A 20114-nucleotide genomic window follows, 5' to 3' on the forward strand; every position below is an offset into this window, starting at 1 on the left:
CATATTTCAATGCTGGCAATCTCATCAAAAAGCAATAAGCTCATCAGTACAGCAACCTCACTTCCATTAACTTTGTTCTCCTTCAACATCAAAGATGCTGTAATGAGGACAAATACACAGACTGCATAATATTAACACCTTAAACCAGTGTGCATACATTTTAAAGACCCTGTAAATTTCATAAAGCCAAACATGTAAAGTTTCCACGTGAAACCAAGGGTCCCTTCACACATAACACTATTGAAGCCAACCGTGCGTATCAAACGTGCGCGTGAGGACAGCAGGCACAGACATGCACCTCACGGAGGAGAGTTGTAAGGCCATGTCCTTCAAAACACAGTACGTGTTCTGCAGCTGGGACGCCCATCTGTCCGTTCAGCCCACAAAACTGTCATTCTCCTCTTCTTTGCTCTGTGATGAATTATTTTTAGTTATTCGCTATGTAACTGTGTATGTAGTTATTGTAGTAATTATTTATATACCTGGCTGGACATAATAAGACATAATGAGAGCGCACTGCTTCATTCATGCCATTGCATGACTGTCCCTCTATGACCATGGATCATATACAGAGGTGCAGAGAGATCATACTTGTACTGTCAGCTCAATAAGAGGGACTGAATATTAGAAATTGCTGTGTTTTTATGGTGTGTGGTTTTCATTTTTTCTCTCCACAGCAGCAGTGCAATGTGGTGCAACACATTCCACCTGCTCGCACTGTGTTTGTGCATGCGCGTGAGCATGCAGCGGGATCGTTCACGCCTGCCCGACCGTGTGTCACTCCTGATGTCGGCTTGATGTTTTCAGGGTTCGCTCATTCGGGCTGTTTCGCTGTGATTCGCCCTCATTTGTTCTTATTCGTGCTATGTGTGAAGGGGCCCTAAACCTTGACAAAACAAAACAAAGTGACCATCACACGTCGATGTTACTGGCTTGGTTTACACGGACATTTCCATTTTGTTATTGAAATACTACAACCCCTGGCAAAAATTATGGAATCACTGGCCTCGGAGGATGTTCATTCAGTTGTTTAATTTTGTAGAAAAAAAGCAGATCACAGACATGACACAAAACTAAAGTCATTTCAAACGGCAATTTTCTGGCTTTAAGAAACACTATAAGAAATCAAGAAAAAAAATTGTGCCAGTTAGTAACGGTTACTTTTTTAAGCCAAGCAGAGGGAAAAAAATATGGACTCACTCAATTCTGAGGAATAAATTATGGAATCACCGTGTAAATTTTCATCCCCAAAACTAACACCTGCATCAAATCAGATCTGCTCGTTAGTCTGCATCTAAAAAGGAGTGATCACACCTTGGAGAGCTGTTGCACCAAGTGGACTGACATGAATCATGGCTCCAACATGAGAGATGTCAATTGAAACAAAGGAGAGGATTATCAAACTCTTAAAAGAGGGTAAATCATCACGCAATGTTGCAAAAGATGTTAGTTGTTCACAGTCAGCTGTGTCTAAACTCTGGACCAAATACAAACAACATGGGAAGGTTGTTAAAGGCAAACATACTGGTAGACCAAGGAAGACACCAACGTGTCAAGACAGAAAACTTAAAGCAATATGTCTCAAAAATCGAAAATGCACAACAAAACAAATTAGGAACGAATGGGAGGAAACTGGAGTCAACATCTGTGACCGAACTGTAAGAAACTGCCTAAAGGAAATGGGATTTACATACAGAAAAGCTAAACGAAAGCCATCATTAACACCTAACCAGAAAAAAAACAAGGTTACAATGGGCTAAGGAAAAGCAATCATTGACTGTGGATGACTGGATGAAAGTCATATTCAGTGATGAATCTTGAATCTGCATTGGGCAAGGTGATGATGCTGGAACTTTTGTTTGGTGCCGTTCCAATGAGATTTATAAAGATGACTGCCTGAAGAGAACATGTAAATTTCCACAGTCATTGATGATATGGGGCTGCATGTCAGGTAAAGGCACAGGGGAGATGGCTGTCATTACATCATCAATAAATGCACAAGTTTACCTTGATATTTTGGACACTTTTCTTACCCCATCAATTGAAAGGATGTTTGGGGATGATGAAATCATTTTTTCAATCAATCAATCAATCAATCAATTTTTTTATATAGCACCAAATCACAACAAACAGTTGCCCCAAGGCACTTTATATTGTAAGGCAAGGCCATACAATAATTATGTAAAACCCCAACAGTCAAAACGACCCCCTGTGAGCAAGCACTTGGCTACAGTGGGAAGGAAAAACTCCCTTTTAACAGGAAGAAACCTCCAGCAGAACCAGGCTCAGGGAGGGGCAGTCTTCTGCTGGGACTGGTTGGGCTGAGGGAGAGAACCAGGAAAAAGACATGCTGTGGAGGGGAGCAGAGATCGATCACTAATGATTAAATGCAGAGTGGTGCATACAGAGCAAAAAGAGAAAGAAACAGTGCATCATGGGAACCCCCCAGCAGTCTACGTCTATAGCAGCATAACTAAGGGATGGTTCAGGGTCACCTGATCCAGCCCTAACTATAAGCTTTAGCAAAAAGGAAAGTTTTAAGCCTAATCTTAAAAGTAGAGAGGGTGTCTGTCTCCCTGATCTGAATTGGGAGCTGGTTCCACAGGAGAGGAGCCTGAAAGCTGAAGGCTCTGCCTCCCATTCTACTCTTACAAACCCTAGGAACTACAAGTAAGCCTGCAGTCTGAGAGCGAAGCGCTCTATTGGGGTGATATGGTACTACGAGGTCCCTAAGATAAGATGGGACCTGATTATTCAAAACCTTATAAGTAAGAAGAAGAATTTTAAATTCTATTCTAGAATTAACAGGAAGCCAATGAAGAGAGGCCAATATGGGTGAGATATGCTCTCTCCTTCTAGTCCCCGTCAGTACTCTAGCTGCAGCATTTTGAATTAACTGAAGGCTTTTTAGGGAACTTTTAGGACAACCTGATAATAATGAATTACAATAGTCCAGCCTAGAGGAAATAAATGCATGAATTAGTTTTTCAGCATCACTCTGAGACAAGACCTTTCTGATTTTAGAGATATTGCGTAAATGCAAAAAAGCAGTCCTACATATTTGTTTAATATGCGCTTTGAATGACATATCCTGATCAAAAATGACTCCAAGATTTCTCACAGTATTACTAGAGGTCAGGGTAATGCCATCCAGAGTAAGGATCTGGTTAGACACCATGTTTCTAAGATTTGTGGGGCCAAGTACAATAACTTCAGTTTTATCTGAGTTTAAAAGCAGGAAATTAGAGGTCATCCATGTCTTTATGTCTGTAAGACAATCCTGCAGTTTAGCTAATTGGTGTGTGTCCTCTGGCTTCATGGATAGATAAAGCTGGGTATCATCTGCGTAACAATGAAAATTTAAGCAATACCGTCTAATAATACTGCCTAAGGGAAGCATGTATAAAGTGAATAAAATTGGTCCTAGCACAGAACCTTGTGGAACTCCATAATTAACTTTAGTCTGTGAAGAAGATTCCCCATTTACATGAACAAATTGTAATCTATTAGACAAATATGATTCAAACCACCGCAGCGCAGTGCCTTTAATACCTATGGCATGCTCTAATCTCTGTAATAAAATTTTATGGTCAACAGTATCAAAAGCAGCACTGAGGTCTAACAGAACAAGCACAGAGATGAGTCCACTGTCCGAGGCCATAAGAAGATCATTTGTAACCTTCACTAATGCTAAGATAGCTGGGTCAAGTGATGGCTTTTTAAGTAATGGTTTAATTACTGCCACCTTAAAAGCCTGTGGTACATAGCCAACTAACAAAGATAGATTGATCATATTTAAGATCGAAGCATTAAATAATGGTAGGGCTTCCTTGAGCAGCCTGGTAGGAATGGGGTCTAATAAACATGTTGATGGTTTGGATGAAGTAACTAATGAAAATAACTCAGACAGAACAATCGGAGAGAAAGAGTCTAACCAAATACCGGCATCACTGAAAGATGATAATGCATCTTGACAGAGCAAAAACTGTGAAAACATTCCTTGCAAAAAGACACATAGGGTCAATGTCATGGCCTGCAAATAGTCCGGCTCTTAATCCAATTGAAAATCTTTGGTGGAAGTTGAAGAAAATGGTCCATGACAAGGCTCCAATCTGCAAAGCTGATCTGGCAACAGCAATCAGAGAAAGTTGGAGCCAGATTGATGAAGAGTACTGTTTGTCACTCATTAAGTTCATGCCTCAGAGACTGCAAGCTGTTATAAAAGCCAGAGGTGGTGCAACAAAATACTAGTGATGTGTTGGAGCGTTCTTTTGTTTTTCATGATTCCATAATTTTTTTCCTCAGAACTGAGTGATTCCATACTTTTTCCCTCTGCTTGGTCTAAAACAGTAACCATTACTGACTGCCACAATTTTTTTTTCCTGATTTCTTATAGTGTTTCTTAAAGCCAGAAAGTTGCCATTTGAAATGACTTTAGTTTTGTATCATGTCTGTGATCTGCTTTTTTTCTACAAAATTAAACAACAGAATGAACATCCTCCAAGGCCAGTGATTCCATAATTATTGCCAGGGGTTGTATTTATGATGTCCCTACGTTGGTAACAGCATAAGGATTGGACAACAAAAATGTACACGAGTGAATGAGGGAATTAGTCCATCCTAGAGTTCGGTATCGATTCAAATTTCAAGAATCGATTCCAATTCTTAAGAATCAGAATCAATTATTTCTATTAGATTCAGTTCGATCCGATCTCGATTTGGGTTAGTGTTATTAAAACCATTTTTTGAGCTGTTACATGATCAGGCATCGACATTAACGCTTGTCCGATTGTCCAGGACAAGTGTAAAATGTGATTGGCCAAGCAATATGCTCTAATCGTCGTTCGACCGGACAAGTGGCATTTTTTTGGTTTAAAACGTTCAAATTCTTTATTTTCATCGCTCTGAACCAAAATACCTGACCACCGCCTTTTTTTTTTTTTTTTTTTTTATTATTTACAACACGTCTTGTCTTGCACCTCGCGTGAAAGCGTCTTGGGTTTTTCCCGCCACTCTCCACGCAGCGGACAATCAGAAAACATGATATCAATGTGTGCACGAGACCACTGTATGGAGTGTGTGTTCATAGTAGAGGCTGACATTTTTTCGGGAATCCCACGGGATGGGAGTCAACTTTGCTATTTATCACGTGATTGGGACGGTATGGGATTAAAACTTCACGGGAACAGATGGGAGCGGGAACCAAGGTTTTAAGTAGCGAGCCGTCCTGCTGTGATTTGAGCGGTCAATTTTCGATAAAGACACCGAAAAAATAGCGGGAGGCTTTGCTTAAAGCTGTCTAAAATTAAGACTGGGTCCGATCACTGCAGCCGTTTGTGTGTGTGTGTGCGAACATAGGTGGCTCCAAGGGGGCACTAGGGGGTGGTAGAGCTCCCCCTGGATTTGTCATAGCACCCGCAAGAAAATAATTCCTCATTTATTATTTTAATTTCATTTCATCCCATTTTTAAGGCCTTGTTTACAATGAAACTGATTTCTGCCATACAATCTTTTTCTTTGTCATTTTCAAAAAGTGTTCTATTCAATAAATATCTCCGTTGTCACAGATCCAATGAAATCACATGAAAATGATGTAGTACACATGCCAGGCCTGTATGTAGCGCTGTAACGCTTCCACAAAAAAATGGAGAAGACGACGTGGGGCTAATGTAACAACAAAAGCTAACACTTTAGAAGCCGGTTCACGGATTAAATAAAGTCTTTTAATCTGACCTGTTGCCAGAATTCATCATCACAGATGAAAACTGTCATGCACATGACACCCTTGTTTTGAAATATGAAGTCTGGAAATGCGTTAATTAATTCGAGGTTTAAAGAAGCCCCTCAGCATCTCTGTGCTCTGGGTGAGTTTTTCAGACTGAGCATGACACTCTCTCGCAAGCGCCACTCTGAGCAGGGTGAGAGCATGAGGACGGCAGCACTTTGTCCCACCACCAAGAAAACAACAACAACAAAATATGCTCAATTAGACTGTTAAATGACACTGTTAACAACATGTTAGAAGCAGGGCGATGACATCATCCTTTCAGTTTTCCACAGTAACACACTTCTGGCATTTCCAAATTTATGTGATTAGATAAATATTCCACTCATAAAAGAAAATAAACATTCATCAACAAAACTGATTGTTTTACACAAAATGAGTGTAATGTGTATGAATGGTCAAAGTGATCAAAATTAATTGAAATACTGAATGTGGTAAATATGAATGCAGTAAAACATAGATTGTGGTAAAAATGAAAGCAGTAAAACAATTAATGTGGTTAAAAGTGAAAGCAGTTAAATATTGAATGTGGTTAAAAAATCAAAAGGGTAAAACTGGACTTGATAAAAACGGAAGGTGTGAAGTACTAAACATGAAAATGAGTGACATAAAAAACATCTGATTAATATTGCCCCTTTGAAAATTAGAATCATTAAATTTGGATGCCATTAAAATCACATTATGGTAAATATTAATCTTATAAATATTATGTCTTAAAAATATAACATTGGCTAATTTAATTCACTGCCTCGATTTTAGTACCTCTACTTTACCCACTTCAATTGTATCATTTGTTGTACTCGATTTAATGTTGAATGTTTTCATTCACTGCCTCAATTTTAGCAGGTCCACTTTACCCACTTCAGTTTTATCATTCACCATGTCAACTGTGCAATTTTGCTCACTTCCGCTGGATCGGAATACGGCAGCAGCCACTGTTGCGACAGTAGAAATTTGTAGTCCAGAGCCACTGCGCATGTCACTGACCGCAGGGTGGCGCCATTGGGAGTCGCAGGTGAAGAGCACCAAATTACATTTTATACGCGACACAAACATAAACAATGGCGGACTCCATGTGTTTACTGCTCTGTGAGTTTTTAAGAGAAAGTTGCTGGCGACGAGACAAAACACGCTTGAAAAGTACAGAAGACTTTGGGAATTCATACAACAATATGAAGACGAGAAGATACGAGCTGCTAGAGACGAAGAGAAAAAGCATGACGGTAAGCTAATCGTTAGCTCATAAATAAGTAATAACTGCAGGCTGTCGCTATTAAGTATTAAAATTGTGGTTGTCAAAATAAAGCGTTAATTTAGATTAATTAATTACAGCACCTGTCACACTTTGCTCCATTTTGTTTAGACGTCAGTGACTTGGTCTGTAAATGAAGACACGTTTCTGAGAGCAATAAATGTGTTAGATGTCAATACTTTTTATACTGAAGTAACTTGCTTTGATAACTATTGTTAAAAATCAAACGTGGGAGTTAGTGCATTTACTGACATTCATGCACAAAATGTTAATTCGGTTTTAATGACCGTTAATTAACGTCGTCACTGAACTCGAACAGGTTAAAACGCATTAAAAACGTTTGATTTTTTTTTTCATCCAGATTTTAATGTTCAATGGACAAATTTAAATATGAAATCTCATAAGAAATCCCACCCCTGCCACATTTCTCCATGTAATGTGGAGTTGCGTCAGGAAGGGCATCTGGCGTAAAACTTGTGCCAATTCAAACATGCAGATCCACCTTGGATTTGCTGTGGCGACCCCAAGTGCAAACAAGGGAGCAGCCGAAGGGACTTACTTACTATAAGATAATTATTAAAGGCGTCATATTGTGCAGAAAGAATCAGCTTCCAAACTCCCACAATTCTGTTTTTATAGGCATTCTTTATAATACAGCCTTTTATTATGATTGTACACATAAATACAATGAAATTTGTCTGCATTTAACCCATCCAAATTACAGTTAGACAACTCTCCCAATTTAAGATCAATTTACAGCTTAATACCTGCTTGATGTGTAACAGAAATAACCCACACCGTTTACCAGGTTATTAAATGCCCCAAACACACAGATTTTTTAAAAATATACCTGCAATTAAATGATTCATTTAGATTAACTAATCACAAACCCTGTAATCAATTACATTATTTTTTTAATAACCTGACAGCACTAATTAAAATATGTATGCTGTACGTGTGTGTTTCAGATGGTTTTCTCAGACACCGCTGAAAAGGTTCATGCCACGGAATGGGATACCTGTCATCATTTGCCTACATCGGTTATGTTTCACTGTGAATTTTGAATAAACTTTTGTACTTTTTGCTAAATTTTATCCACTTTTGTGTAACATCAATTTGATTTGTAAAAGTTATCAAGGTTTACTGATTTAAATTAAATGCTAACAGTTTGAAAAACCGTTTAAGCAAAATCCAGTAGTAAAATAAGTTTTACATTTAATGGGGTCATAAATGTAAATGGAAGTAAACAGTAAAACTGGTTGTTCAAAATATCTGAATAAATTACTTCTGGTTTGGTATAAGTCATCCAGCAGAATTATACACCACAGTACAATAGTTTGTGGTAAAATGTTACATCACATCAAACCCTAAACCTAGTATAGCCAGAATTCCTTGATGTAATGGTGCTATCACTGAAGTGACTAAACCTTTTCATGTTGAATACCATTTGCTAAAATCTCAGTTTAGACATGATTATTCCAGCATCTTTGTAAAGATTTAGCCAGGTGTAATGTGCAGTGTCTTCTGGAGTAGCAAATCCCAAATTAAAATTCTTAGAAATGAACCATCATCGTACCAAAACGTCAATGACACAATGTTTTTTACTGTTGACTCAGCCAGAAATGACAAATTACGATACAATCACATAAGTCAAAATGTTTACTGCAACTAAAAGAAGAGCAAATACCCAAAATAAATAAATAAATAAATACAAAAATCCGTGCAAAACAAACGATACAAAAGTTACATATGTCTATAGTCCTGGGGTGGGGGCGCAGGACACACGCCCCGGTCATGCATCGCATGGATAAACTCGCCCAGCACATCAAGGACTGCCCAATTAAACGCAGCTTCCACCTCCGTTGCTTCTTCGAGGATCAGTCGGATGTGTCGATCACACTGAACCCAGTTCAGCTTCAACCTCAACATCGCTGGATGGACAGATTCTCCTGCTGGAACAGGCTCCTTTTACTCTTGCCTAGACAACAATGAAGGTAGAAATGGCAAGTGATTAACAAAATCAAGTTTTAAAAAATTATATATATATACAGAGTGACCCCCCCAAAAAAAAACAAGAATTGTAAAAAAAAATAAAATAAAATAAAAACCTTTCAGTTTCTCTATGGTCATTCTCCAGACTTTCAGTTATCTTGGTCACTTTGCATAAAAGTTATGTTTTTTCAAAATTCTGCTCCAACAAATCAGACCATTTCAAGCATAATTTGAAAGAACCTGACTTTTATGCAAAGCAACTAAGATAACTGAAATTTTGGGGAAGGTCCAGCAAAATTTGCTGGACCTAAGTGGGATTTTGTTTTTACAATATTTTTATGGCTTTCTTTTCTTTTTAGGGGGGCTGTCACCCTGTGTGTGACATCCTCCATGTTGCTGTGTGGTGCTGGACGTTGATGGTCAAACCCTCCTCGCTTATGGAACTGGATTCTTCAACAAAAACAAAATCACTACATGTTAAAAAAAATAAAGTAATGGCACTAAATTAGATGTAAACGTTTGTTGTCATGCTGACTTGAGGTGTTTTTCTGTCATAAGTTAATAGTACCTTAAAGCTGAGCACAGGGTTAGCTAGCTCGCTAGTTAGTAGTCAGCTAGTTGACTGTGTCTGCATACACGAGACAACGTTACTTTAACACAAGTTTAGACTCAAAATCTTCGTTAAAGTGTGCTTCCCACCAACGGGATAAGTAACGTTAAACGGTGCTTTCAAGCAGACTACAGACAAAGTCACAAAAACACTTACCATCTGTCGCTTCCAACAAAGCCGCGGGCGAGTCGCGGTCATCCTGCCTCCGGGTGCTCGTCGGTCGGTGTCCGTAAACAGCGTTCCTTCGGTCGAACCGTTTCCAGCCCTTTCAGTCCGACCTACTCCAGTCGCCGTGGTCCTGTAAGCACTTTTAAGCTTTTTCAGCTGTTCTCTGCATTGCTGTAATGTCCGCTGAGCCGGGTGCTGCCAAAGACTGGGAGATTTTCTCATTTCAGGTCGCTTCATCCACCTCTCTGTATTCTCTCCTCCGCCACCAAACACAAACGTCCGAAACTCATCCACGGACCAGTGCACGTAAAAAAAACAAAAACAAACAAAAACCTCGCTGTGAAACGAAAGAAAAACCCAGTTTCTGTAACACTGCTATGACTATTTAAAAATGGCGGGTTTGATTCTCGTCTCGGACGGCGCGCTCATGACTCATCCAGTGACGACATTCTCTGACCAATCAGTGGCCGGCAGCCTGTTGACGTCACATTTTAGTATCGGCTCGGCTCGCTTGGAACCGCTCCTGAGCAGGTACTAAAAAAAGCACTCGGTACCAGGTACTAACCCTAATAGAAAAGCAAAAAAAACGAGTAGAGTCCGCGACTCCCAATGGCGCCACCCCGTGGTCAGTGACATGAGCAGTGGCTCTGGACTACAAATTTCCGCTGTCGCAACAGTGGCTGCTGCCGTATTCCGATCCAGCGGAAGTGAGCAAAATTGCACAGTGGACGCGGTGAATGATAAAACTGAAGTGGGTAAAGCGGACCTGCTAAAATTGAGGCAGTGAATGAAAACATTCAACATTAAATCGAGTACAGCAAATCATACAATTGAAGTGGGTAAAGTAGAGATACTAAAATCGAGGCAGTGAATTAAATTAGCCGATGTTATATTTTTAAGACATAATATTTATAAGATTAATATTTACATCCAGCAAATTTTAAAGGACTGGATCAATCATACGAACAATTTTGTTCATAGACATACTCCCACCTTTTGGAGTAGTCTTTCTTTACATGCATCAGTTGTTAGACAGTTAATGGCTGCTGGTTAAAATGACAAAAATTACAAATAGCTGAAGTTCAAATTCACAGAGATTGGCTGAACAATGAACACAATGCGTGCTTGTCGCTGTGAATGAGTGCTCCACTAAGCTAACATTCAAGTAACAGAATGGCAAACTGGAGCTGTAATTTAACAGTAGATAGAGTGTGTGGTTGGGGATCATGCCAAAACCTTTTTCCAGTTCTACAAAGTAATTAAAAGCCAGTTTCAAACAGTGTTGTGATCCATATCAAAGAGATCATAAACTGTGTTAAATGGACCCTCAATAAGTCACCAACTAATTTAAAATAATCGCTTTGAAATGTTCCACTTGATTCTGTGATGAAACATAAAAACACAAGTGAATGAACAAGAATCCCACTCTTTTTTAATTTACTATTTCAAGGTTACATTCAGCATATGCGCAAGAGCATGTCCACTGCTTATGCAGCAAGTTCTTTAAAAATAAATGTTGAAAATACATGCCCAGTGTCATTTTATGGAATGAGATTCCAGTGCCATGACTAGTTGTACATATAACCACATTCAGTGGTGCAGTTAAACAAACTCTAAAGTCTGCAGTGGTATAAAGCAGAGCTCAACAGCATCACTCTAATATGCCACTTTGCAAGTGCAACAACATGGTTAAGTGCTACGCATCAATGGAAGACATTCCATCTTTTTTTTTTAGATATGCCTCTGAGCTACTCAGCATAATGTGTGTAGCTGTTACTTAATGAGTCGTCTTGTGAGCGTACCCCTAAGCAGAGTGAGGAACACGAGGTTGCGCTGTGCCAAACTGTGCCTCAGAGATGGATCGGCATACACCAGCTTCCTCAGGATACACAAAGCAGACTCCAACAGGCAATCGAAGCTCTGGGGAGAACAGCAACATACACCCTCGCTGTTTAATTGTGGGGAAAACAAAACAAAAAACATACACACCCATTCTTTTTCTCTCCTTGCATACTTGCTTTCTCATACATACGCATTGATGGTCTTGCTTCACTGTCACTTCACATAAGCCACTCTAAGCACAAATTAACAACTTCAAGTTGCACGCAACAGAACACTGAGAGAAGCACAACCTGCAGGCATCTCTTATGCACACACTTGTTAGCTGAAAAAAGTCATTTTCTGCAGTCTTGTTCCTCCACCTTCATAAAGGCAGACATGCTGGACAATTACTCCCATCAGCAGTTTTCTCTTTAAAACCAGGGAATGATCAGCACAGTGTAATAACAAAAGGTGAGTATGGGCTGTCTCACACTATTAACACAGTCCATTTCATCCTCACATCATGCACACCTTGGTGAGGTTCCTCCAGAAAAACTGGCAGTGCATGCATAGATACACAAGTACTCATCCAGATAGAAATTACACACATATGCAAGCAAATGTACAGTGAGGAAATTAAGTCTGAGCACCCTGCGATTTTGCAAGTTCTCCCACTTAGAAATCATGGAGGGGTCTGAAATTTTCATCTTAGGTGCATGTCCACTGTGAGAGACATAATCTAAAAAAAAAAAAATCTGGAAATCACAATGTAAACCATGACAGCATCATGTGTTACTAATGTAATCTTTGTGACTGTGGTCCCAGCTCTCTTCAAGTCATTGACCAGGTCCTCCTGTGTAGTTCTGAGCTTTCTCAGAATCATCCTTACCCCACAAAGTGAGATCTTGCATGGAATCAAAGACCGAGGGAGATTGACAGTCATCTTGTGTTTCTTCCACTTTCTAATAAATAATCATAACAGTTGTTGTCTTCTATCAAGCTGCTTGCCTGTTGTCCTGTGGTCCATCCCAGCCTTGTGCAGGTCTACAGTTTTGTCCCTGGTGTCCTTAGACAGCTCTTTGGTCTTGGCTATGGTGAACAGGTTGGAGTGTGATTGATTGAGTGTGTAAACAGGTGTCTTTTATACAGGCAACAAGTTCAAACAAGTGCAATTAATACAGGTAAAGAGTGCAGAATAAGAGGACTTCTTAAAGAAAAATTAACAGGTCTGTGTGAGCCAGAATTCTTGCTGGTTGGCAGGTGTTCAAATACGTATTTGCAGAAGTAACATACAAATAAATTATTTAAAAAAAAAAAAAAAATCATACATTGTGATTTCCGGATTTTTTTTTTTTTTTTTTTTAGATTATGTCTCTCACAGTGCACATGCACTTAAGATGAAAATTTCAGACCCCTCCATGATTTCTAAGTGGGAGAACTTGCAAAATCGCAGGGTGTTCAAATACTTATTTTCCTCACTGTAAATAAAAAATAAAATAAATAAATAAAACAATTTGTAATACATTTGACTCTTTTACGACACCAAACGCTGAGCCATTATTCATTATACAGAAAATAAATGCACACAAATGTGCTGAGATGCAAACAGCTTAATGCTAACTTTAACATTGAAAACGCCGTAGACATGCTAACGCGTTAGCATCGGTCCCGTTTTAAGTTATAAAATACATCTAACAACTGTTTCAAAAGACCATAACAGGACGGTTTAACATTTAAAAAAGGTAAATATTACTCTCAGACATATGCTCTTTACGGTTTTAGCGGGGAAATATTAAGATGAAGCAAAATAAAACAAAAGAACCAATGAGGATTTGTCATTTGCATTTATTAGCTCTTGGTGGCATAAACCCCACCACAAACAATTTTGGGGGGTATAGGAATCACCCTGTTGCTCTTCTGTTTGTCCACCTTGTACTAATCAATCAATACGTTTCCTGATTAATTATTAGGGCCAATAAAATGTCAAAAAATGTTGCAAAATATTGATCAATGTTTTCCAGAGCCTAAAATGATGCCTTCAAATGTCGATCTGATAGGAGTAAAGAATCTAGGAAAATAAACCAGAAAATATTCACATTTAAGAAGATGAAATCAGAGGATTTTTTTTTTCTTTTTTAGAATTACTTAAAATGACTGCTTGTCAAAATAGTTAACTCATTTAATAGCTGATAATGAATCAATTCATTGTTGCAGCTCTAATCCCCACCTTTCGGAAGTAACCAAGTAGACCGCAGTCTAACATTAGGGGTCTCCAATTGGTTCAGAATGCTGCATCCAAACTTTTGACACGAAGCAGAAAGTTTGACCACATTATACCCATTTTGGCGTCTCTTCACTGGCTTCCTGTCCCAGTGAGATCAGATTTTAAGGTTCTGCTACTAACCTATAAAATTATTCATGGACTGGCACCTCCCTACCTAGCTGACCTAATTAAACCTTACGTACCGGTCCGGGCTTTACGTTCTCAGGGTGCAGGACTACTTTGTGTCCCTAAGGTGAATAAGAAGTCTGCGGGTCACAGAGCTTTCACTTATCGTGCCCCTGTTCTGTGGAATGATCTCCCTGCGTCAATAAAACAATCAGATTCTGTGGAGACTTTCAAGTCCAGACTTAAGACGCACTTATTTTCCCTTTCATATGGCTAGCATACTGGTACAGTTTTGTTTTACGCTTTTTACTCTTTTAATTCATGTTATTAGTAATTGAAGTGGGCCACAGCCTCAACTTCACCTAAATTCTGGGTCTTTTAGTGAAGCTTAGGGCTAGCGGCCGGCGATCACCATAGTATTTCTTGTTTTTCTTGTTGATTAATGCTGGCAAATTATACAGTATTTTATTGTCTTTCTGATGCCTGATTCTGTTTTTTCTCTGTTTAAGGTGCAGCTCCATCCAGAGATGGGAGTTGTGTTTGTGTTGGCGATCCTCCTATCCTGTGCACCAACAGCAATTCTTGTATATTCGTCCGTGAATTGTTCTGTGAATTATTTCTGTAATTTATGTTTGTAGCATGGCCCAGGCAGAGGGTCACCCCTTTGAGTCTGGTCTGCTTGAGGTTTCTTCCTCAGAGGGAGTTTTTCCTTACCACTGTTGCTCTGGGGGTTGGTAAGGTTAGACCTTACCTGTGTGAAGCGCCTTGAGGCAACTCTGTTGTGATTTGGCACTATATAAAGGAAATAAATTTAAATTGAAACTGAACCATCTCTGTGCCACAGCCAGGTGAAATGTGGGCATTCCCTTGGCTTCTCCAGCTGCCAGGGGCCTGGCCAGTGCACCTAAATGTCACAGCCTACGTTCCCTCAACATGCAAGTGACACTTCTCACCTGAATCTCCTAAAGCAATGTATTTATGTATGTAAAGGATATGCTTTTTATGTATTTATTAAGATGTCCATTAAGGAAAAGAATTCTGGTCTGATATTTTCAATAGGAAATGTCAGACTTTTTTTTTTTTAAACCAGGATGTTTTCTCAATTTTACCACACCTTAAAAAAAATCCAATTTGAAGTCATTTTCTTTTAGGATAATGCTCATGTGTTGCATATCAAAATGTTGGGAATTGTTTCAGCTTTCAGAATGTGTGACATATATTTGTCTACAACAATGTGTAAAGATATGATCTATTAATAGATATATGATGAAAAGTTGACAAAGTTGATGCAGGAGAGCATCATTAGGGCTTTAAGGGTTAAACATATTTGTCAGCTACATGTGCATAGTAATTATACTAGTCTGTTAATTAAAGCATTTCTTCAAAAAAGACTGACTGCCATCAATATATATACTATATAAGGAACTTGTATGGCAGAGCAGGTGGTATCATTCTGTGAATTTGCTCACAGATCTCCAGTTGTGGAAACCATATATATTTATAACACTGCCAGAGCCGGGCTATTTATTTACCTCATTGCCATTTACACACTCTATAATGAGAAAAAGGACTTTGTCTGTTATACCAAGATTCTTCAGCACCAGGTGCATTGCTGTATCTGTAAAGAAGGAAGAGAACAATTCAATATACCAACAAGCATTTACAGAGTTTTCATGCATTTGCTTTGGCAGTTTTCCTAAAACACGAGGTCTGTTAGAAAAGTATCCGACCTTATTATTTTTTTTAAAAAACCATATGGATTTGAATCATGTGTGATTGCGTCAGACAAGCTTGAACCCTCGTGCGCATGCGTGAGTTTTTTCATGCCTGTCGGTTGCGTCATTCGCCTGTGAGCAGGCTTTGAGTGAGGTGTGGTCCACCCCTCTCGTCTATTTTTTATTGCGAATAAATGTCTGAACGATTTGGAGCTTTGCTGCATCAATTTTTTTCCAGAAACTGTGAGAGACCTCCAGGTGGACACCGTTCGAAAAATTAATATGGCTTTCAGGGACGATTTTATGGGGATTAAACAGATTACGGGGTGTTACTGCCGCTTCAAGGATGGCCCACAACTGCTGAGAGCGCAGCGCGCTCCCAGACCCCATTGACAGGCTGACACCCCGCTGGAACAACCAGATCATTTCCAACGTGAAAGCTTTGTTGATCCGGGACCTCGTCTGACTTTCACAAAAAGGCAGAAGATGTGGACATCAGCACTTTTTCCGGCACATTCCACCATTACAGGAGTTTTTTTCATGGAAAGAAAAGCAGAGGGACGTGCCACGGCTCCATTCATTACGCGGGACAAAACCACCTCGGTGTTGGTCTCTCAGGACAGCTTTCAGGTGGATTTCAGACGGATTCCGGTTGCTTTCCAGTCGTGTGAATATCCGATTGTGATTGTGCATGAGCTGGACATGCCAGAACATGTCCCGTGAGGCTTCATCACGGCGTTGCTTTGCGCTGAGCGGCTGCACCGCAACGCGCAGTGGAGCAGCTTCTCTTTCCATGACAAAAACTCCTGTAACAGTGAAATGTGCCGTTCATTTTTAAACTGGACTCTGTCTTGATCTGGTATGTCATCTGACTAGCACAGGAATTGTGAAAAGACGTGGACATCAGCACTTTTCCGGCACATTAAGACAGACGTGCAGAGGAGTTCCGCGCGTCGCGGTGCAGCCGCTCGGCGCAAAGCAACGCCGTGATGAAGCTTCACGGGACATGTTCTGGCATGTCCAACTCATGCACAATCACAATCGGATATTCACACGACTGGAAAGCAACCGGAATCCGTCTGAAATCCACCTGAAAGCTGTCCTGAGAGACCAACACCGAGGTGGTTTTGTCCCGCGTAATGAACGGAACCATGGCGCGTCCCTCCGCTTTTCTTTCCATGAAAAAAACTCCTGTAACAGTGGAATGTGCCGGAAAAAGTGCTGATGTCCACATCTTCTGCCTTTTTGTGAAAGTCAGACGAGGTCCCGGATCAATAAAGCCTTCACGTTGGAAATAATCTGGTTGTTCCAGCGGGGTGTCAGCCTGTCGATGGGGGCTGGGAGCGCGCCGCGCTCTCAGCAGTTGTGGGCCGTCCTTAAAGCGGCAGTAACACCCCGTAATCTGTTTAATCCCCATAAAATCGTCCCTGAAAGCCATATTAATTTTTCGAACGGTGTCCACCTGGAGGTCTCTCACAGTTTCTGGAAAAAAATTGATGCAGCAAAGCTCCAAATCGTTCAGACATTTATTCGCAATAAAAAATAGACGAGAGGGGTGGACCACACCTCACTCAAAGCCTGCTCACAGGCGAATGACGCAACCGACAGGCATGAAAAAACTCACGCATGCGCACGAGGGTTCAAGCTTGTCTGACGCAATCACACGTGATTCAAATCCATATGGTTTTTTAAAAAAATAATAAGGTCAGATACTTTTCTAACAGACCTCGTATATGGTGGTTGCTACAAACCATGCCCTAATAAATAGTCTTCACCAGGGTGGCTCTCATTTTCACAAAGAAACAACATGATTTTCAGTCAAATATATGAATGATTTTATCCAATTTCAATGGATGTGTCCTTTCAAACCTTAAGCTTGCTTGAAAAAAAACTGCAGCTGCCAAATAAAATGTTCCATTTCAACAATGAAGGATGTGCATCACTAAAACAATTTGATGATACACTTTTTGCAGTGTGTGTATTACGTGCAAAAGTAAATGTGTAGAATTATACAAACACTATAATTTTACCGACACGTTACCTTGTAGTACTACAGCCAGCTGCTCAGCAGCCGACCTTCTCAAAGACATAGCAACAGTGTCTGAAGCCAGGACACCAAACAGCTTCTCTACTGACTCCACCTGCACACCACAAACCAATGAAAAGGTCAGAAATACATATCACAAGAAAAGAATGAAACAAAAAAGAATAAACAGTAAGACACTGTGCACTGTTTTAGTTTTTTAATTTGTTCTTGAGCATGCTGAATATCAAGCTAAAGAACAAATTAAAAAACAAACAGTGCACCGCTGTTTTAATTTTTAATTTGTTCTTGAGCATGATATTCGGCATGCACGAGTGTACACTGCTCTCGGGCTGCCTCACATTATGAGTGGAACAGAAAAGGCTTTTCTTAAATAAATAAACAAATTCTGTTCCAGTTTACCCAAAAGGCACACTGAAGACTCAAGCCATCTGTTAGTTGTGACCAGTGGTGCAACAGACAAAACCTGCACTTTGCACAGTTTCTCCAGCCATAGTTACAGAAGACTATAACTCCTTCAGAGTTGTCATTGTTGTCTTGGTGGCTTTCTTCACTAGCCTCCTTCTTGCACGGTCAATTGGTTTTGTGATGTGCGTCCTGCATAGATTTACCACACAGTACCATACTGTTTGCATTTATGATACATACATACATGTATTTCTATGAGGACACAAAAGCTAGGACTGAAACAGGTTGGAGGAGGTGAAAAGGCAAATGGCATACAAACAAAGTATTACAGAACATTTCATCAACGACAAGGCAAAGTTTAGGAATAATTGTCATTATTTCACGCTAACTTTCTTTTTATACTCTGTTGATTTTTTTACTTGATGGTGAAGGAAAATTTGCATATTCATGCATGAATGGGCATTAAATATTATGTTGTCATTTCAAAGTAAGGGGATACAACATTATATATAAAACTGGAACTCTGTAAACACATTCAGGTCTAACATTTTGGATTCTGATAGAAAGAGGTGAGGACCAGCGAACCTTATTTTTTGGGTAATCAAGATTGATTGGCCAATCAAGTTGGTTGCAAAGCCTTATTGTTAAGCACAGGGTCCTGATGACATTAAGGCCAGTGTTACTTCTTTTAAAATAATAAAATAATACCCCCTAAAGTCTGCAGCTAAATACAGTGGAACCTCGGTTTTAGAATGGCTTTCTTTACAAACAAATCAGTTCACAAACATTTTTTGAACAAAAAATGCATCACTTTTCGAAAAAAGTCTTGATGCACGAACACCTCTGCCACAGTAGGGGGCGGTAATGCACCATGTTGGGTTGCAATCTGCCAATAAACTCGAAAGAAGAAGGGTTAATTTTGTTTGTGTTTGGGTGTTTATTAAGTCATATTTTTGGGGACAGCGTGGTGGTTCTCCTAACAGTTTTTGTTGTGGACATTAAAAGTAATGAGCCACATATTTTTTCCAGTAATCATACATTAAGTGGAGCTAACAGGTGAAGCTACCAACACTTGCTAAAAGTGTTAATGGTGTTAGCATACAACATTAAATAACCAGAGTTTCAATGCAACAGAGGTGTCTGATCAGTTAGGACGTTTGTGCTCTTTCAGCGCGGTGTTCTAGCTTGGAGTATTTTATGACCAACAGCTGGAATAATCTGGCTTGTTGTGTGGTGAAACGTCCTCACAGAGAGTAACATCCATCCCCTTCTCCAAGTCTCTTCTGTATAGGTAGGGTGAAATTAATTGTTGATTTTATTACAATAACTGTGCAGTATTTTTTATAAGATAGAATGCATATTCTTTGTGTCTTTTCTGCCTTTCATGCATGAAATGCTATTGAAAAGGTAATAAATAAATAAATAAACAATGTTCTTTTTGGAGCCAGGAACAGATTAATCCATTTTACATTGTTTCTTATGGGAAAATTGATTTTGATTTAAGAACATTTAGGAGCCAAAAGTTTTAAAACCAAGGTTCCACTGTATATGTCATACTGCATATAACTGTACTACCATTTCCTTATTTCCCCTTGCAAAGGGCCTCCGTGCTTTCCGCTCTATTTTTGTCTCACCAAGAACTTTGTCTTGTATGATGCTCTTGACCATTTATCATGTGAAAGCAGCCTTACGTTGTGTGTGGAGATGTACCTTGAGGATGGACTTGTTGCTGGTGTCCAGCGTGATGTCTATGGGGTGTTTCAAGGAATACAGATTGGGAAGTGAGGAGAGCAAAGGCTGACCCAAGTCTGGTCTGGTCGCATTAGCTTCTTCATTGTTGGTTAGGTGTGGCAGAATTTGTTGCACTGCTGCTATTCTCACACTGTCAACAATTAAAAGAATTTGTTATATTGTCACTAACATCAAAATT

The 20114-nt window shown here is 39.6% G+C and overlaps 1 protein-coding gene across 1 annotated transcript in view; it reads right to left on the reverse strand.

Moving 5' to 3' along the window:
- The window catches only part of rttn (rotatin), a 167750-nt gene that overhangs the window by 104759 nt on the left and 42877 nt on the right, over window positions 1-20114 (reverse strand). Inside the window, exons 18-22 of the mRNA XM_034170387.1 lie at window positions 19895-20066; window positions 17774-17873; window positions 15550-15635; window positions 11610-11727; window positions 1-97 (exon numbers count right to left, since the gene is read on the reverse strand). Coding sequence (XP_034026278.1) covers window positions 1-97; window positions 11610-11727; window positions 15550-15635; window positions 17774-17873; window positions 19895-20066 — 573 coding nt within the window. The remainder of the gene's footprint in view (window positions 98-11609; window positions 11728-15549; window positions 15636-17773; window positions 17874-19894; window positions 20067-20114) is intronic.

Source organism: Thalassophryne amazonica, chromosome 1, assembly GCF_902500255.1.
Source record: "Thalassophryne amazonica chromosome 1, fThaAma1.1, whole genome shotgun sequence".
Taxonomy (NCBI): domain Eukaryota; kingdom Metazoa; phylum Chordata; class Actinopteri; order Batrachoidiformes; family Batrachoididae; genus Thalassophryne; species Thalassophryne amazonica.